The following is an 18,496-nucleotide window of genomic DNA, read 5'->3' as shown; positions in this document are numbered from 1 at the left end:
GATGGAAGTCTAAATTCAAAAATGTATTAATTTGTATTTTGTCGCACAACATCCATCACGTTACATCCGATATGTATTGTAGGTCTACTTGAGGATGTGCGCGTGTAAACGGGTAATTGATGACCCAGGATTGACCTTTGTCTGCATTTGAAGTGGACAGCGAATTCACCTTTATTCATAACATTATTCAAATGTTCATCAATTCAAACTGTGACAGTGAGCATTCTTAATTTTATTTTTATATTTTTTGAAGTCACATGACATGCGGCTACTTCCCACAAGACTCAACTAATGTTCACTCAGGATTTGCCACCACTGGGAAATTACCAATGTAGCCTAACATGTCGATTGTATAGATGTACGTGAATGGAAAATGGGTAATTGGGTGAAATGGAAAAATGGAAACAAAAGGAAAATCAACCTGGAGCAGGGAGGAAGATGGGCCATTGGTACATGATGTACATCAGAAGGAATATATGATACATAGGAGAATTTTGTACCACAATAACAAGCGCAAACAATGACAATGCACGGAAAGTTATCGTACAGCCTATTCTGAGGTGTACTGTACATGGATTTGGATCATGTATTATTCATCACCAATGATATTCTGTATAATCACTGCAAAACATGTCTTTGAAAGTATGTGTTCATGTCGGTTTCCTGACCAAAGTCATCTAGGATCTACTCTTCCTTAAAAAACCATCACCTCTGAAAAGTGGGTGAGCTGTTGAAAAAGTGTGGTGGTTTCTTTACGTCATGGATCACCACCACTGTATGGGTGGTGGTGATCAAGCGATGTTGCTGAGAATCCCTCTAAAAGAGTCTGATGGGAATGATGAATGGCGGTTCAGCCGAACGTGTCCTGTAGGAGGGATTAACGACATTTGTTTGGCAGAAAATTTTCGGCTGCCGCCAACGTGGCGAGACAGATGTTTGTTTTTGTGTTTGTGCCAGCTACAGGGAGTTTTTCAGGATGTATGGAGATGACAAATAATGACTGGGACATATTTTTATGTCAGAGGAGCAGAAGAGACAACAGTCAAAACAATCTGTTCTTTTCTCACTGGAATGGGAAACATGTTAGCCTACATAGCAGCTGTTCAGTCAAAACTGTGCTTGAAACTTTTTATAATAATTTGATCAGTAATTTAAGAAATACTTAAATACTAAATTTGAGGAAATCTACCATTTTTTAGTTTTGTGGTCATTTTCACCAAAAGAAGGAAAAACGTAAATGTGAGTATGAATGAAGAAGAAAAAAGATAATTTATATTTACTGTAACTACTTTGGTTTCAGGGTCCATGGGTTGTGCATGTCGAAATACGGAGCTGTTGTTAATGATATTAGTGGCACTGTTGCTTTTCTAACATTGACAAGTGTCTTCTGTGAAAAAAGGCAGAGATGTGCAGTCGTGTTATGTTTAAGAGTTTACATCAGACTAATGAGATGGCAAACCTCTCTGTCCTCATAATCATATTCAAGTTGCGTCCTTCTTTGACAATCTCTTTTGCCAAGCCCCAAACCAGTCTTACTGACACAGCCTACTATAATATATATTTGGGTATTGTCAGCGACTGCTGCACCTGTGGGTGCTTATTTGAACCACAAGGTGGCGATCACACCTCAACATTTAAACCAAAGGCAGGCGCTGCGCCGTGTGCTGCCTTCACTTGTTCCAGGGGAGTTGGGAAGAGTGATGATGCGCCACAGTACCACACGTTTTCACCCACAGACAAGTGAGTTTCTATAAATGAGCCAAGTTTGTCAAAATGGACCCGAAGTTGCTGCCGATATAAATTTCCATTATTGGTACGGAGAGTTCAACGCACTGCAACTCTAAGAAAAAAAAAAGCACATAAGCAAAACACAAGACGAAAATCGCAGGCACACGCAACATAACGTGGAAGTAGCACAAGTGACATCGTGTGTTTCCAGGGGACACAAAAAAGTGGGGGACCCGGCAATTTTAGCATTACTTATTAGTAACGATGTTTTGCTTTTAGCTAAGTTTCCACCTCTGCGGGCCTTTGTCATTTCACTCAGCCGACTTCAGTCACTTCAGGACAGTCACGAATGGAACATGAATATCTCAGGTAGGTTCGTCACTTCTTTGTCCTTCCCGGAAACGCTTGTCACCTGTGTTACCTGCAGCTGTGTAGGGTTTGGTTGTGTTGTGTGTATTCGCAGCGTGTGTGTTGTTGTGCCTATCATTTTTTGACCCGCACGATTGTGAATCGGGGATTAAATTTCATTTTACAAGTTATATATATATATATATATATATATATATATATATATATATATATATATATATATATATATATATTTACGTTAGGTTGATTTTATTTCAGCTTAACTTTTAGTTCTTATTTTTTTCAATGCCACCCAAAGGCCGCATTCGCCAGCTCATGGCGCCATTTTGGCTCCACAGCTTCCTCCCTGATGTAGTACCGTGCTTGGTCACATGCTGAAATCCAGGGATTTTTAGATGCTGAGAAAGTGAAAGATTGTTGTTGTCAATTGGAATCCTGCTTTGCTGTCAGTATTTATGATCAGATGCCAAGTGGCCGCTGTGAGAGAATGTGTGCTTGTTTTTTTTTTAACAGGTCTGTAAGAGTTTAAAGGTGACATATTATGCTCATATTCAGGTTCTTTTAATTTGGGTTACCCCATGAAAAGGTTTACATGCTCTAGGGTTCAGACAAGGCATCAGTGTTCTCATACTGTCCATTCCTGCAGCTCCTCTTTTCACCCTCTGTCTAAAGTCTGGATTTCTTTTAGCTCCCCCTCAGTCTGCTATGATTGGCCAGCTGGGCCAGTCTGTTGTGATTGGTCAACCGATTTCTAAATGTGTAGGAAATGTCACGCCCCTTCACCAGAGAAGTGGAGATTCTCAGATCGCAGGTGGGGTTACCCCAAAAGAGTCCAACTGTGACATCACAGTGGGAGAGAAATCTGAACCAGTTGTTAACAGCCAGGCTGTAGGGTTTAGCCAGCAACGACAACAGGGTGTTCTTTTTTCACAGTTCGTGGGCTGGCAGGCTCCACAGATATCCACATTTATATGCAAAAACACTGAAAAAGAGATTTTTGCATAATATGTCACTGTTTAAACATCACATGCTCATGGATGCTTACCTGTAGATCTACTCACCTGTACTAATTAATTTAACAATATGTTGCCACAGACTAAATGCAGTGTTTTATCATGAATCTTAATGAGCTCATTAACCTGACAATTAGTGTAATTTGCCTCAATAGTTTGCATTAAAATAAGAAGTAACCAGAAGTAAAATTTATATAGCCAGTGTAAATATCATAAGGCATTCCATTTGTTGCATTATTATAATTTTAAAAATTTGATCAAAATTTAGTTTTCAGACCTTCACCTTTTATATTTAGCTCATGCGTTTTTAAAGTTGTGTCTTTATCAAAAATCAAGTAATTAACAGTCAGGAAATCCAAGGAGCACTTTACATTTTCAATGTTTTTCTTTAAAAATTTTCTTATTATTGTTCAATACAAAGATCAGTTCACAGAAAATTGGAAAAAACAAGCAAATATTCACATTTCAGGAGCAGCTGCCTCAGTGACTCTACGCCCAAGTGTTTAATTTTCTGGCGACATCTGGTGGTAAAGTTGCAAACCGCAACCAAACGAGCGACCGACAGGGGGCACTTTATGGTGGCGCACCGCTGATTCCATTTCCAGTTTCCGGCAGCGCAACCTCATGCAACTATATTTAATCATTCAAAGTTGCCGGAAAAAAAACCCCCATAGGATCTTTGTTGCAGCACTTATACATATTTTAACACGTAGTTATGGAGAATATATTAAATTTCTTTTTCTTCTAAATATTACACACTGTGGCTTTAATGATATATATTTTTGCTTTAAATTTCTGCTGGGGTCAATAGGGACCAACAACATTTTTTTTTTTTGCCCCAGGACTCCTGTGGTTAATCCGGCCTTGGCATCAAACAAACACACACACACACACACACACACACACACTAGCCTACTGTTGCCCGCAGCAGTACTCACAGATTATTAATATATCTTTTTTTAAGAGGCAAGCACAAAACGTGGACCCAAGCTAAAGATAGGTTATAGATATTAGGAAGCGTGCGCGCCCCCCCACACACAAACACACATGCGCACGTGCGCGCGCCCAGTCCTCCCACCCCTTCTCTCTCTCTCTCTCTCTCTCACACACTCACTCACTCGTGTTTCACCCTCACTCTTAAACAGCAGCGTGCAAATAAACACGCGCACAAGCACGCTCACACGCACACACACGGTCACTCGCACATACACACACGCACACACACACGCACACGCGCTCGCACACACATTTCTGCATCCTGTGTATTTTTTCCCTTCTCCCCATGCAGCGGGAACCGGGCGCTTTATAAGCGGTCGTGGATTATGATGCCAGTTTTCATGACGGCGGAATATTGGCCTCTCCTTCGGCTGCGACTGTGATCGGCAGTCAATCGCGTGTTTTTTGTTTTTTCTTCTTTCTTTTTTATTTCCTTTTTTGAATGAATCTTTTTCAGATTTATTTCCTAGTTTCGGTTCCACGTTACTTCTGAGCGCCGAGAGACCGCCGAGACGCACAGCCTACGTTCAATGCCGTTGGAACATGTCCTATGTTCCCTTTCAAGGTAGGACCGAGCAGATATTTCATATATATATATATATATATATATATATATATATATATATATATATATATATATATATATATATATATATTGTCATCCACACTGCATCTTTATTTTCTGTCCTCTTCCTCCTCGCCATCCTCTCTCTCTGTCTCTCCCTGTCTGTCTCTGTCCCTGTGTCCCTCTCTCCTCCCTCTGTCTCTCCGGCACAACCATATGCCATAGGCAGATCTGAGCGCACGCACAGCCGACAGGTGCACGGGTGGAAATAGCCCCGGAGAGTGCCCGCTCCATAGATGCCCGCACGCACACGCGCACGCACAAACGGCGCAGCGTGTGTCCCGCACAGACCTGTGCATGCGGCAATTATAGTATTGTAATAAGGGGGGGGTATACACACATATATGCGTGTGCGCTGGCGGTGACACGCTCCGCACGGTGCAGGCGCATTCCTCCGTTTGAGAGCGGCCACACAGCGGCGATGGGGGGAGAGAGAGAGAGAGAAAAAAAGATGCTATAATATTCCTAATATATTCATATGGTGTTATAGAATGCACGTCGTAATCGTATAGGGAGTTTAGAGCCACAGCATAATGGGCCACTTGTCTGCTGTTCATCCACTGTGGAGTTGACTTAAAGGTTTATTATATTCTATGGTGTGATGTTCTTATAATATATGGAAAACCAAGGAGTTTATGGTGTCCTTTATTATTGCCTAATCATGTTTGCATGAAAAATTCCTGCAGAGACTTGTATTCCACTATCTCCTGGGATATTTTGGGGGATTTTTTTTCTGAATAGCCTCAATGGACTGTATCCTGCTTCCTGCATGCAAAAAAACTTTGGCCCTTCCTAAAATATGTCCAATGAAAATGCAGAAGGCTCCTTCGTCCTCGCCGGGCTTTTTATTGCCCCGTTATACTCGAGTGTGTGGGTGAAAGGCTCTTCAGCGTACAGTAAAGGCAGATTCCCCTCGGTATCGTTGCACTGCAACTGTGACTAATGCTGTATGTGAGCAGGCGTGCTGCAGTGAGCTGCCGCACATCCGTCCAGGCGCAAAGCCACGAGCAAATTCCCGAAACGTGACGGCCGGAGTACGACCGGCGTGAGATGGAACGCCCAGCGCAAAGTTTGGAGTCGCCGTGAAGGACCGTGCCGGTGAGGGTGTCGCGGGTTTGTGTGAGTACCTGTTATCGAGGAGGGCAGATGCCAAACGCTGTAGGCACCGAGGAGGAAGTGGATGTGTGTGTGTGTGTGTGTAGGTGTGAGTGTGTGTGTGTGTGTGACGGAGAGCAGTGTGTGGGTTCAGGAGAGAGTGGAGGTGTGCTGCATGTGACTGGTGGTATGTGTGGATACCAGCACACGCTCACAGACCCCCCCCCCCCCCCCCCCCCCCCCAGAACAATATGTGTGCCTCCAAAATGGAGACTAGTCTTTAAAAAAATAAACTAATACCCACCTCAACTCTCTGCTCCCGGACTTCGCCGTGACCCTGGAGTCATCGTCTGAGCTGCACATGAAAAGAAAGCCTGAATTTGACTGTGTCAGCTTGCCTCGGCTCCTTTTCACTCCGCTTTTTTATTCCCGCAGAGCAAGGCAGATAATGGCCAAAATGCCCTCTTGTGCAAGTGCAGCTATAGGAGTTGGTTGCACAATGTCGGTGAGATTCTCTGCCACTGTGTGTGTGTGCGCGTGTGCGTGCGTGCGTGCGCAAACCCACTCTGGTAGTCATTGCCAGGAAATTGTGAGAACACTGCTGCACCTTCAAAACCTGCCAGCGATCGCAGCGAGCACTCTTCCTCTGTGATCGCACGGTGGCGTTTCATTTTAGACATTGTTTCTTTTTTGGAGCCGAACAGCGTTTAGTTTTATCCAATTTGGTACAACTGCTGCGGGTTTAGCTCTGAGCTGGATTATAAAGCGTATCAATGTGGAAATATACACCAATCTGCAGTGAGGTTTTACAGTGTGAACTTGATGAAAACCTGCGAGTCTGTTTTATTTTCCGGCGTTGTGTACAGTACATCACTGCATGTTGTTCATATGGTAAAATCCAAAAGTCCTCATTTTTATCCCCTTAAATACATGTATTTGAGTTGCAGCAATCAGTTGATTTTAATTTTTTTCAAACAAAATATGTCTCTTGTTTTAGTTTACTTTGATAGTAAACTCAATATTTGGGTTGTGGACGATTAATTGGACAAAAAAAGACATTTTAAAGATGTCACCTTCAGATTTAGAAAAATTGATGGCCATTTTTCACAATTCTCTGACATTATCTGACCAATTTACGAATCAGTTAATCGACAAAATAATCAATCAATTATTTAATGATCAGATTATGAAAGCCCTAGAATGCATATGTAAAAACATCAGCAATGTATCGGTACAAATACATTTTTTTTGCTAGTCAAATACCTCTGTTGGTTCCATCGTCTACATTGTGAGAATTATTGTTTTTTCTATCTTTGTAAATTAACAATCTTTTGTTTTCTATACTGCTGGTCCAAATAAGCCACATCAACTTGAATTTTTGGGAAATCGTCTTCTGCCTTTATTTCTAATATTTAATCGACCGAACCGTTAATCTGGAAAATAACCATTGCTGAAAAATAAGTCGACGAGACGCATCGCCATTCCTCAAATACTCCCCATCTGTCTTCCCCTGTCTTACCTATACATTAGAGGCTCCATGGTAACCCGACCGCGATTATGTAACACTGTTTGATATTTATTGCTGCACAGTGACTCAACATGTAGAGATGGAATATGTGGTAAGGCTGCTGATATTAGTGTGACAGTGATCTGTGGTGAGATATTGGTGCAAAAAAGGGGGAATGTGTGATCGTGTGTGTGTGTGTGGGGGGGGGGAGTGGCTTCAACGATCTTGCAGATGTATTTGAACCCACATTGACGGGAGTGCTAAGCTAATGTACCAGGCGAGCCATTTGCAGTCATGCCAAGTACCGGCTCACATGCACAGGCAGTTAGTGGGAGGCAGCAGCAGCAGCAGCAGCAGCAGAGATGGGCCTTCCTTCCTATCTTGGCTAAATCTTTTTCTCTCTCATTTGCTCTCTTAAAACTCACACCTCCTTCCATTCTATCTCTTTCTCCTCCTTCTGTTCTCCCTCACTTTCCTCCACTGTGGTCGACCCCTCGTCATGCTGAACCACCCACCCACACAGACACACACTGTTCTATCCCCTCACCGTCTCCTCTCTCGTTTCCCTTCTCCACAATGGCCGTAACCACGAGTGCAGATGGACACCGTGGCAGCCGGCCGCTGAGCTATCCCTGTCCTTGTCGATTTTACAGTAGTTTGATACAGCAGCTCCTGTCAAGCATGGCCATAGTTAAAGAGGCAGCACAGCACCAGAGCACTGCAGCACTCCTCTTTTCTCTCCATTCCCTTTTTCCCCCTCTCTTTCTCCCATGTGACATAAGGGACTGTCTTACACCCCTCCACTACTCGGGCTGTGCCAAGAACCATCATCTGTTAGGCTATTACTGTACTGCATGCGGGGGGATTCATCCAGCCCCGCGCTCTAGATGATCTGTCAAAAGAGAGAGCCCATTCATTCTCCGGCGGGGCACCGAGTGTATTAGAGATGCGATCGCCGTGGCTTTTTCTTTAAAAGTGCTGTGTCAAATAAGTGGGACCAGTGACGAGCATTGGGACAAGTGATTTGCTTTTAATCACACATGTAGGGCCGACTTCTCCTGCTGGAGCTTTGTCCAGCTTTCTCTGCTGGTGTTGACAGTTCTTAAGTGATCTGATGTTTTTCGCGAATCAAAGGAATCCCCCCCCCCCGTCCGACTTCAGGGACGTTTTACGTTTTCTGGCCAAATCCTGCCAGTAGATTTTGGAAGTCAGCACTTCTTCTAAATGTCAGACCAGACCCCTGCATTCAGCTTTTTCATGTACCCACAAAGTCGCCTCGTAAAAAAACACATGCAACGAGGTTCAAGACGCTGAGGAAAATATCATTCATGTCATTATCCCGGCCTGCAGACGGAGAGTCGAGCAGAGTTCAGCGGGGTTTCGTTTGAGTGTGTACATATGATATTTTACGTATTCATCAGTGTGTGCAAGGATCCCATGAATAAGCACAGAGGGTGGTGCATGATAGCAGTCACTTTCTAAAGCTTGTTTAAACACGTATTATCCGGCTCTTGAAGGTCTTTGATACCCCGGGGGTCAATCAATAGCTGACTTCGACGGCATACATTTTCTCTGCGACCCACTGCTAATCTAACAAGTGCTGGAGTCCCTGGGGGATCTGGACATGATGTGACACTTTAAGGCAGATGCATCTTGGAGTCTGCTCCCTACAAATTCACTACAACTGCGTATAGACGTACGACAACCAAATATAAATAATTTGATGCAATGTCATTTCTTGCTTCCTCGGCCACACATGAAGTATGAAAGTGGCAACCGACGGTGACGTCACCTGTTGGGTCTGCGAGCTGCCGTTTTGAAGCCTGCAGTTTCGCAATTGTGACCAGTGCCAACGTTGTTCCGGAAGTAGGATTGGGAGTGGGCCTCACTGAGAGCTCTTCCACCGCGCGCCCACCTACACCTGCAACCATGCACCGATTGGACACACCAGCTGTCATCACGCTGTATCCACGCTCCAATGTATAAGGTTCTGTGTCGTCTATTTTACTCCGAATTAGACCATCATTTACAAAATGTACATCATGCTGTATTGGAGCAGACTTGAAACTAGAGATTGAACCGTGAACTCCTCAGGAAAATGTTTACTGACTTTCTAAATCAAGTGGGAAGTAGAGTCATTTTCTCAGACTCCTTTTTACAACCAGTGGAGTCGCCCTCTGCTGGTGAGTCCACTTCATTTTCCCGACTTGGTGTCTACGTCCATTTCTATATGCGGCCTGTGGTATCCTTGGCGCAGTTGTGTCGTCATTCTCCTCTTCTTTTTGTCCGGTATCGACAGAGTTGAGTCTTCAGTTGATCCCCCCCCACCCCCCACCCCCCACCCCCAAATCTGTTGCTCCAAACTAGCTTTAGCAAAAGAATGTCCAGGACCCTATCCTCTAAGAGCCTTTAGTGCTTTATGGATACTGGGGGGGACTGAGTCGCTGGGAGGAGTGGCTTTTTAGATTCAGCTACACTTTGGGTGGGTGGGTGGGTAATTCAATTCTGCTGCAAAGCCAGAGTGGAATGACTCAATGGGTTTGTGCGGAGGGAGAGAGGGAGAGAGAAAGAGAGAGTGAGTGTGAGTGAGTGTGTCTTGGCTTTTGATTGATCTTGTCAGGATTCACTCACAGCAAAAGGTCAGGATGAGCTGCCTCCTCTCTCCCGAGCCAATCAGAGGGCTGCCAATCCGGGATAATGATCTCCCTCCGGATATTGTTGGCACATAAGGTTTTGCAGGCGTGATGTCATGCGATCCCATGGATGCTCGTGATTCAGAACTGTGAGGTTTTGGCCAAATACCCCAGGCACTGTGAGAATTTACTGTACATATGTCAGTTGTATGACTCAAAAGGTCAACCAATGGATGGACTTCGTTTTCTTTTCAAAGATGAATTTATGGCATGAAGACATTTTATTTAGTCCTTTGTTTAGAATGTTGATGTTTGTATTACATTATACCTGCAGATACCCAGTCGAATTATATAATTATAAGACACTTTTTGTAAAGGTTTGCCTCTCCACAGCTGTATTTCAATCATTTGACTTCACAGAGTATCCTTTTTACCTACTTTTATGAAGCAAGCTTATTTTCCATATGTGTATAAACTATATTCTGCATTGAATAATATTGTGCATACTTATAACATCCCTAGTGTGCAGTGGTTATTTTATCTTTTCCTTTGACATGCACTCTCAAAGCAGTACATTTCAAGTTGCTTTTAATATTCTACCCGAAGCACCTTGGGGGCCAGTAAAGTAAGGCCCACTAACACAGGCCGTAAAGTAATGACCTCTGAAATTAAAAGCAGAAAATAACACACACACACACACACACACACACACACACACACACACACACACACACACACACACACACACACACACGCACAAACACATCTGTGCCCTGTCTCCTGTACAGCCATTCAGTTCAGGTGTTTATATATATGTGTATGTATATGCTTATTTGTTTTGTATTTGTGTGTTTTTTCCGATGTTTGGTTGTGCTTTTGATGCCGAAATGCTGCAGTCTCCTTCACTTCAGTCGAGAGAAGCAGTGTCACGTCAGGTCAGGGAATTTATTGCGCCTGCTCAGCTGACCAAACCTCCACTCAGCTCCGTAATAAGTGTGAAACGTATGACCTTCACTTAACAATGGGCGATGTTCATGATCATGCAAGTAAGTTATCCGCTGCTCCTCTCCACACTGGCGCTGGCGGCACGTTACCCCCGACTATTCAGTTTTTCCATAATCAAATGTGCAGATTTAAACTCGAGCTATGAAAAAAAATCACAGCAGTCTTTGAGCAGTGAAAAGTCGGTGCATATTTTATTTTCGCTCAATAATAATCGGAATAAAAAGGATTTCCATGTCAGGAAAGGGGGGAGTGCCATTTTCAGCAAATGTCACTGGTGTGTGTGTGTGTGTGTGTGTGTGCAAGCATGTCCTGTATATGTACAGAAGCAGGAACTGTTTTTTGTGAGAATGGCCTCTATTGTTTGTAAAAAATTAAATTTATACACCGGAGTGAGCAGTGTGTTTACCACTAAGGCTGCCACAATTAGTCACCTAATCAAGGAGGTGACTCGATTGACAGGAAATAATACTATTTTGCACAATCATTTCACCCACAATTTTTAAGCATGTGCTTGTTCTAGCTTCACATGAATTCTGAAACTGTTTGTGAGACCGTGACTGTGAGGGCGAGAGCGCTCACACAGTCACAGCTTCGTGCTCTGAGCTGCTGACTTGCTGCTTTTCTCAGTTTTTCATGATGAATATCTTTTCAGGCTTCGGCCTGACAAAACCCGACATTTCAAGAGGTCTCCTCGGCATCTGGGAAATTGGGATGAGCATATTTTCTGAACTCTTACGAACCAAACAATTGATCATTTAATCAAGAGCAATGTCAGAAGATTAATTAAGAATTAAAACGATGTGAAGATCCCGAATAGTGTGAAATTACAATGTGGCAGGCGCAACCCAGAGCCATCTTGTCCTTTACTGGCCCCTGTAAAGTCCTACCTGTATCCAAAACTGTATTCTACTGAAATCGATGTCATGAAAGTAACCACAGTTTAGTGGTTTACACTATCGCCTCACAGAAAGAAGACCCAGGTTTGATCCCTGGCTCTTTCTGTGCTGAGGTTTGCAGGTATGTGTGTGGGTTTTCTCTGGTTCCATCCCACGTTGAAAAGATGTGCAAGTCAGGCAGAGTGGAGACTCTAAATTGCCCGTAGGTACGAATGTGAGCGTGAGTGGATGTCTGCCTATCTGTGTTCACCCTGTGATGGTCTGGCGACCTGCCAAGTGTCCTGCCATCCGCCCAATGCATGCTGGGAGAGGCTGCAGCCCCAGGTGTGCCAGAAAAAGGATTAGGTGGGCAGAGAAATTGAATGGACGAACGATGAATCTGATGCGTCTTTTTTTTTTTTTTGCACTAAAAGATCATATAAAGAACTACACGTCAACAGTACGTGACTTTTTGTGATTCCCTGTGTCATTTGACTTTTTAGGGTTAGGGTTACATTTTAGAGCCAAAACATTTACTTGATTGATCGACAGAACATTTACTATTTTGCTCATTGATTCACTGCTTTGTAAAAATCATAAACTGCATATCAAGTTTAGAGTAGAAATCAGAGAGAACGATGAACAAAATGCTGCAGACAGCACTTGCAAAGGAACATGGTTGTTTCATTATTAATGGTGGCTTTATGGATAACAGTTGCCTCAGCATCAGGCTTGATTACATTTTAATGTCCATATCTCATAAGAAATGTGCTGGGTAAGATGCATAGTCTTTACATTATAGCCACAGTGTACAGAGCCACATACTGTATTTTGCCTTTATTCTACATATAATGTATTTTGCCTTTATTCTACGTATAATGTATTTGAGTGGGACTCAATCAGGACCACAAGTGATGTTACAAGAATAAAAATGTCATAATTTGACAGTCAAACTGATACAACACACACAACTCCATATAGTCAGCAGGCAAGCAGTATTTTGAATGAATAAAGCAAAATATGGTGCTTTGCTTTATTTATTTTCACGATTAAGAATTTTGTTAACGTAGATATTACCTCTTTCAGGTGTTGGGTATCCTACTCAGGAAGGAAACCCCTCGGTCAAGCCAGCCACCCTTTGAACTTTGATGCATGTCAATTCCAGGCGTCAAGGTGCCAAAAAATCAAGTGCCAAAATCTTTCGCTGATGATCCTAAATAATTTGTAAAATCTCGACAACAACAATTTTCCATAACGATAACTGGTACAGGGTTAAGTAGAACTGTGTATCAACTTCTTTCGTTTAGCCAAGCCGCTAATACTGAGCTAAAGGCAACTCGGTCGTACTGGCCAAACCAAGACAGAAGTAGTAGATTGGATGATCACACCACTGTAACCAATCCGACTTTAGATGAAGTTAAGCCCGCCTACCTAATTACCATTATGCACGGACACAGAGACACAAGAATAAATAAATTTAGACATGTAGAAGTACAAAAAAAATTAACAGAATAAATGTAGAAATAGAGTATTGGCCTCTTTAATCGCAAACTATTTGTTTATTCATTCATTTGTGTATTTATTTATTTATTTATTTATTCATACATACTTATGACATTGTTTCTCCTTCATACATGCAGACCCCACATTTTAAAGTGCTGTATTACAATTTGAAAGGCATTACAACCAGATATGTTACCTTTTTGTTATTTATATTCACTGTACTTCTCTGCATGTCCGTGTGTGTGTGTTTGTGTGTGTGTGTGTGTGTGTGTGTGTGTGTGTGTGTGTGTATATATCCATGTCATTGTGTGTAATGTGTGTGCAGCAGAGTTTTTGCCTCCACTCAAAGGACCTCATAAAGGTTAGCAGGCTCACTCCACAGCTGATGGTAAATTTAGCCTCCTTTCCACACAGTCCCACACACGATTCGAGTATTTCTCTGCTGTATCGGATCACAACCAGGCTTGATGCTTCCCAGCATAGATGTGCCTTTATTCAAAAGGAATTCATTATCAGAAGGAGAAGTGGATGTCGGATGCCGTAATATTGGATGTAGTGTCTATATGCTTGATCTATTACATTTGATGCGATGGAACAGCAGCACGAGACTCTGTTGTTTCTGATTAACAGCCCTGTCAAACCGGTAGGACTGGAGGGTGATGAGAAGTGTTGGCAGGGATGCCAAAGCCACACTGTTCATTTCTGCTCTCGCGCTCACACGTTTAAATTTGGAAAATTGCAAGTTCCGCAAAAGAGCATCTCATATTTACAAAGTGTCACTTAAGAACAGAAGGAAACAAATGCTCCGATCTAAGGAGCACTACATGAACAAGGCCATTTTTGACAATCCACTGTTGTTGGTTTGCTTGTCGTCCGGAGGAGAATCGTCAACAGTTTCCTTTTGTTAAAGTGCTCTGAGATGTTCACTGCTTTCTTTCAGGCCAGACATAGTTCTGTCACAGATGAGGATGCATCTCTCCTTTTTCCCTGGAGTTTTTTTGCCCTGCTGTGTTTGCACATGCAACTTTTTGTGGAAACCACATTACTTACGTTTTCTCACTGCTCTCAGTTCTGGCACACGCTGCCATTCTTTCTGGGTGAAAGGTTTCCTTGCAGATGCTTAAATTCAAGTGGTTTGCCACCACACGCCATGACCCCCCCCCCAGGTCTAGGAAGCATGGCTTCATGTAACGCATGAATATAAGGTTGTTTTCTTTCTGGGAATAAAATATGTTCGTACTCAAAAGTGTAAAAGAAGACACTAAGAATTTGCATATTGCTGGTATTAATGAGGCTATTAGAATTCTGTTGTAAATAATAATGTTAAATGGTCGTACTGCATTGCTACCGTATCGTTCAGTCAGCATTTTACACCTGCTACAGCCTCATGAGGTTTAACTTAATACCCCCTTATCATCAAGGTCTGATAGAGGTGCAACACACGACTAGATTTAAAATTAAAATTTTTAGACTTTATTGGCCATCATGAATGAAAAAAAAGCCACATTTACTATGGTGATGTGGACATACTTAAAGCCCCAGTGTGTAATTTTTGTTCTTTTCTGGCCGTAAAGTTGCAAACAGCCACCAACTGAGCATCCGACAGAGGACACTCTATGGTGGCCCACCGCTAATTCCATTTCCGGTTTCCCGCAGCGCTGGAAATTCAACGCGAATGCGACGCATTCTGGACCGTTTTCTGCAACCGTATTAAAATGCTGCCCTCCATTATACCTCGGAACTCGGAAGGGGGGTGATTTTTTTACCGACCTCCCAAGTCGCAGTGTAACCGGAATGTAGCACAACACGACGTAGCAAACATGGTGATTTACACGGAGGTCAGGTCCCCCTAATGTAACTATATTTACCTCACTCAAAGTGGACAAAAAAACATTGGTTCCTTGTTGCAGGTGATTATACATATATGAACACACAATTATGGAAATTCAATTGAATTTCTGTGAATACGTTCTTCTAAATATTACACATTGTAGTTTTATGATTGGGGATCTTACCACAGATACATAAAGGAAGGAAGACAGAGGTTTGGTCCGCATTAAGTGGCATCCCATGTGACACGTTGGTTTGTGAGCTGCTGTTTGGAAGCCTCGAATTTCGCATTTTGACCAACGCCATCTTGGTTTTTTAGCAACAAGACGTAGAATTGGGGGTGGGTCTGACTGAGACCTCGTCCTCCTACAACAATGCAACCATGCACCAGTTGGTAGGACCAGCTGTCAATCAAAAGCTGTTTCCACGCGACGGTGCTTTATCGTCTATTTGACTCTAAATGAAACCACAATTTACAGTATGAACATCATGCTGTATCGAACAAAATGTTTACTGATGCTGTAAATCAAGTGAGAAGTAGAGTAATGTCCTCATAGACGGAAACTGAGACTTTCTGAAACCAGTGAAGTCGCCCTCTGCTGGTGATTCCAGAGAATACAGGCTTCAGGCACTTCCGCATTGGCTTAATTTTTATATGCAGTCTATGGTCTGCATTGATCTTGGACTGCGAGTGTTCCTGGGACGTTGGTTTGTGTCCAGCTCTCATTCGCCTGCCTGTTCTTATCAGCTGTGTCTGCAGGCCACAGTCGCTTTACCTCGCAAAAATCTATCACTATAGACGACATCTGATATGATAACAAGTCCCTATTATCTGACAGGATTAATCGAGGAGGGGGATTGTGTGTTTTCAAGTGATCTTTCAAGTGATGTCGTCACACTAAAAGGGAGAGAGAGGGGGAGAGAAGAGACGTAGAGTTAATATATTGTCGGGGAAACGGGAGGAGCTGACTTGCATAAATGAATGTCAAGCTGTCCCCCAAAGACAGAGCATGCACATACACAAATGCAGCACTCTTCCAGCATATGCTCATTCTTGGACTGTATTTCTGTTGTAATGCAAACCAAAGAAGGAAGTGACAAAACAATGAATACATTTTAACAGAGTTACTGACTCTGGGGTTTGCCTCGATCGTTCATTTCTCGCAACTGAACTTTTTTCAAACCTTTATTTGTCATTGGGGGAGGTTTGCTGAGAATCGCTTGCCTGCTCCTTTTAAGTAAAACCCTCCTGTTTCTCAGTCATACACTGCAGTTACACATTCAGACGCCGCGGAGATGCAGCCGCAGGATCCCTCGGGTGTTTACCGAGCAGCCCTGCTCGGCTCTACCCGCCTTGCCCTGTTGATGATTGTTGTGAATTGACAGGAGGGCCTCTGTCATTTGCCGTGCCCACCGAGATGCTTTCTGGCAGACTCACGGATTTGAATTGGCAAAACTTTCCGTCGCAGGCGCACTCGTCAGACCCTCCAGGGACAGAGGGGTGTAACACGTTCACTTAACTTGTCATGAATTCAGAGTGAAGATGTGAACCAATGGCGTCTGGCAGGAATGGCTGCTGCGCACCGGAGAGCCCGCTGCTTATGTCTTTGTTTGTGGGGAGGGGCGACGTGTTGCCATTGGAGGAAGACGTCCATTCATATTAGTGGCAGAGCGGAGCGGTTAGAGAAAGGCCCGGGGTGAGCTCTCGGGGAGAAGGCGGTGACATCATTCCATGGTGCCTGACAGGAAATGAGTGAATGAGTTCACAGTGACACTTGTTTTGTGTCCACGTTAACACACGGATGCACATGTCTTACATACCTATACGCCGGCCCGAAGTCCTGCTAGACCATTAACAGACACATGCGCACTCATAGGCAGAAAAAACCCCAAAACATGAGTCACAAATTTTGTGGCGTCAATGTTTTTTTGCACCTCAGGTTTCATGAGGTTTTTGCTGGGGTCTGTACCAAACATGGTTGATGTTCCCTTATATCTGACTGTTGTTTTATTACAACTCTGTTGCAGCTCATTCCTTCATTCACATCATACCATTTATGAGAAAAACAAACAATTACACATTATAATTACTTGTTCAGCCCTAAAAAAACAGACTTTAAAGTCGCTATAGTCAATGTTTTAATGATATAATATTGAAAGACAGGTATGGAAGGAGTTTCTTGTAGTGACGAGCCGCTATATTATAGCAAATATCAGCTCATCATTAACCTGTGCGGACCACAACTTTACATTTTGGTTTGCTCTCACAGCAGACAAAGGTTTTGATAAAAAAAAAAACCTCCTCAAAACCCACTTTAGCCTTCCTGCTCAGCAGCAAACATTTAAGACCCAGTTAAACATAGTGGGGCATTTAGCAAATAAAAGAGTTGGTAGAGATAAAAACACAGTTAAAAGTGAATGAATATTGGGTCAGTTATAAGTGATCTGATGAAATTGATAATCAATTGTCATTTTAATGAGCCATTAGTTCAAACTCCTGCTGTTTTTCTTAGTCTTCTATGATACTAAACTGAGTTTCAAACTACTGGTCATACACAAGAAGCGATATAAATGTCAATTTGACAAATTAACTTGTGATGTGACTTTACAACACTTTCTGACATTTTTCATCATGAAAATAATCAACAGATCAATAGAAAATGAAAATAAATTGTAGTTGCAGCCCCCGGATGTTATTGGTGATGGTGAGCACAGTTTACAGTTTTTCATGGGTGACTGACAAACCAAGTAGAAATAAATGGAGAATCAATAGGTTAATAATGAACACCAAATATATTTATCAAAATCAATTTAATATTTTTAATAAGCTAAATAAATGAAAAGCAATAGAGACAACAAAAGATGATATGGCAGGAAAGCAGTAAAAATGCTACATTGCTTAAAACCCAGGCTAGTTACAGTATCTATCTAAGCCATAGACTGCAGATGGATGACACGTCTTGCATATTGTTCAAAATAATAGCAAACAAATGTGTTATCCAAACACTGATATTCACTTGTTTTAAGATTTCGCTTAACTCTAACAAATGAGTTTTGTATTACATGATGCATAACAGTGGAACAAAGTTCACTGAACATCCTACATTATATCGTCATACAAATGGATATTAGAAAAAGTAATCTTTCTAATATCATGATATGTCCAGCAATGCCTGGCAGCAACCGGACGACAACGCACGCACGCACACACACACACGATCAACAATTGGAAATTAATAACTTGTGTGTGCAATGGAACAAACACGGGACTCTTTTTGCCATGAATATTTCCTCAAATGATACAAATCGCCCTCCAA

At 42.6% G+C, this 18,496-nt stretch overlaps 1 protein-coding gene across 4 annotated transcripts in view; it reads left to right on the top strand.

Annotated features, from left to right (window-relative positions):
- The first annotated feature begins 1,903 nt into the window (after positions 1-1,903).
- syngap1b (synaptic Ras GTPase activating protein 1b) overlaps positions 1,904-18,496 on the top strand; it is a 136,563-nt gene continuing 119,970 nt past the window's right edge. For 2 of the 4 annotated variants that reach the window (XM_047329498.1, XM_047329499.1), the window contains exons 1-2: positions 1,913-2,097; positions 4,564-4,671. In XM_047329498.1, the coding sequence (XP_047185454.1) occupies positions 2,085-2,097; positions 4,564-4,671 (121 nt within the window). In that variant the 5' untranslated portion in view covers positions 1,913-2,084. Of the gene's footprint in view, positions 2,098-4,563; positions 4,672-18,496 lie in introns of all 4 variants that reach the window. The other 2 variants (XM_047329500.1, XM_035608399.2) reach the window with 2 other exon arrangements.

Source organism: Scophthalmus maximus, chromosome 20, assembly GCF_022379125.1.
Source record: "Scophthalmus maximus strain ysfricsl-2021 chromosome 20, ASM2237912v1, whole genome shotgun sequence".
Classification (NCBI taxonomy): Eukaryota; Metazoa; Chordata; class Actinopteri; order Pleuronectiformes; family Scophthalmidae; genus Scophthalmus; species Scophthalmus maximus.
The sequence above is the reverse complement of the archived record's forward strand: the minus strand, read 5'-3'. Positions and strand labels throughout refer to the sequence as shown.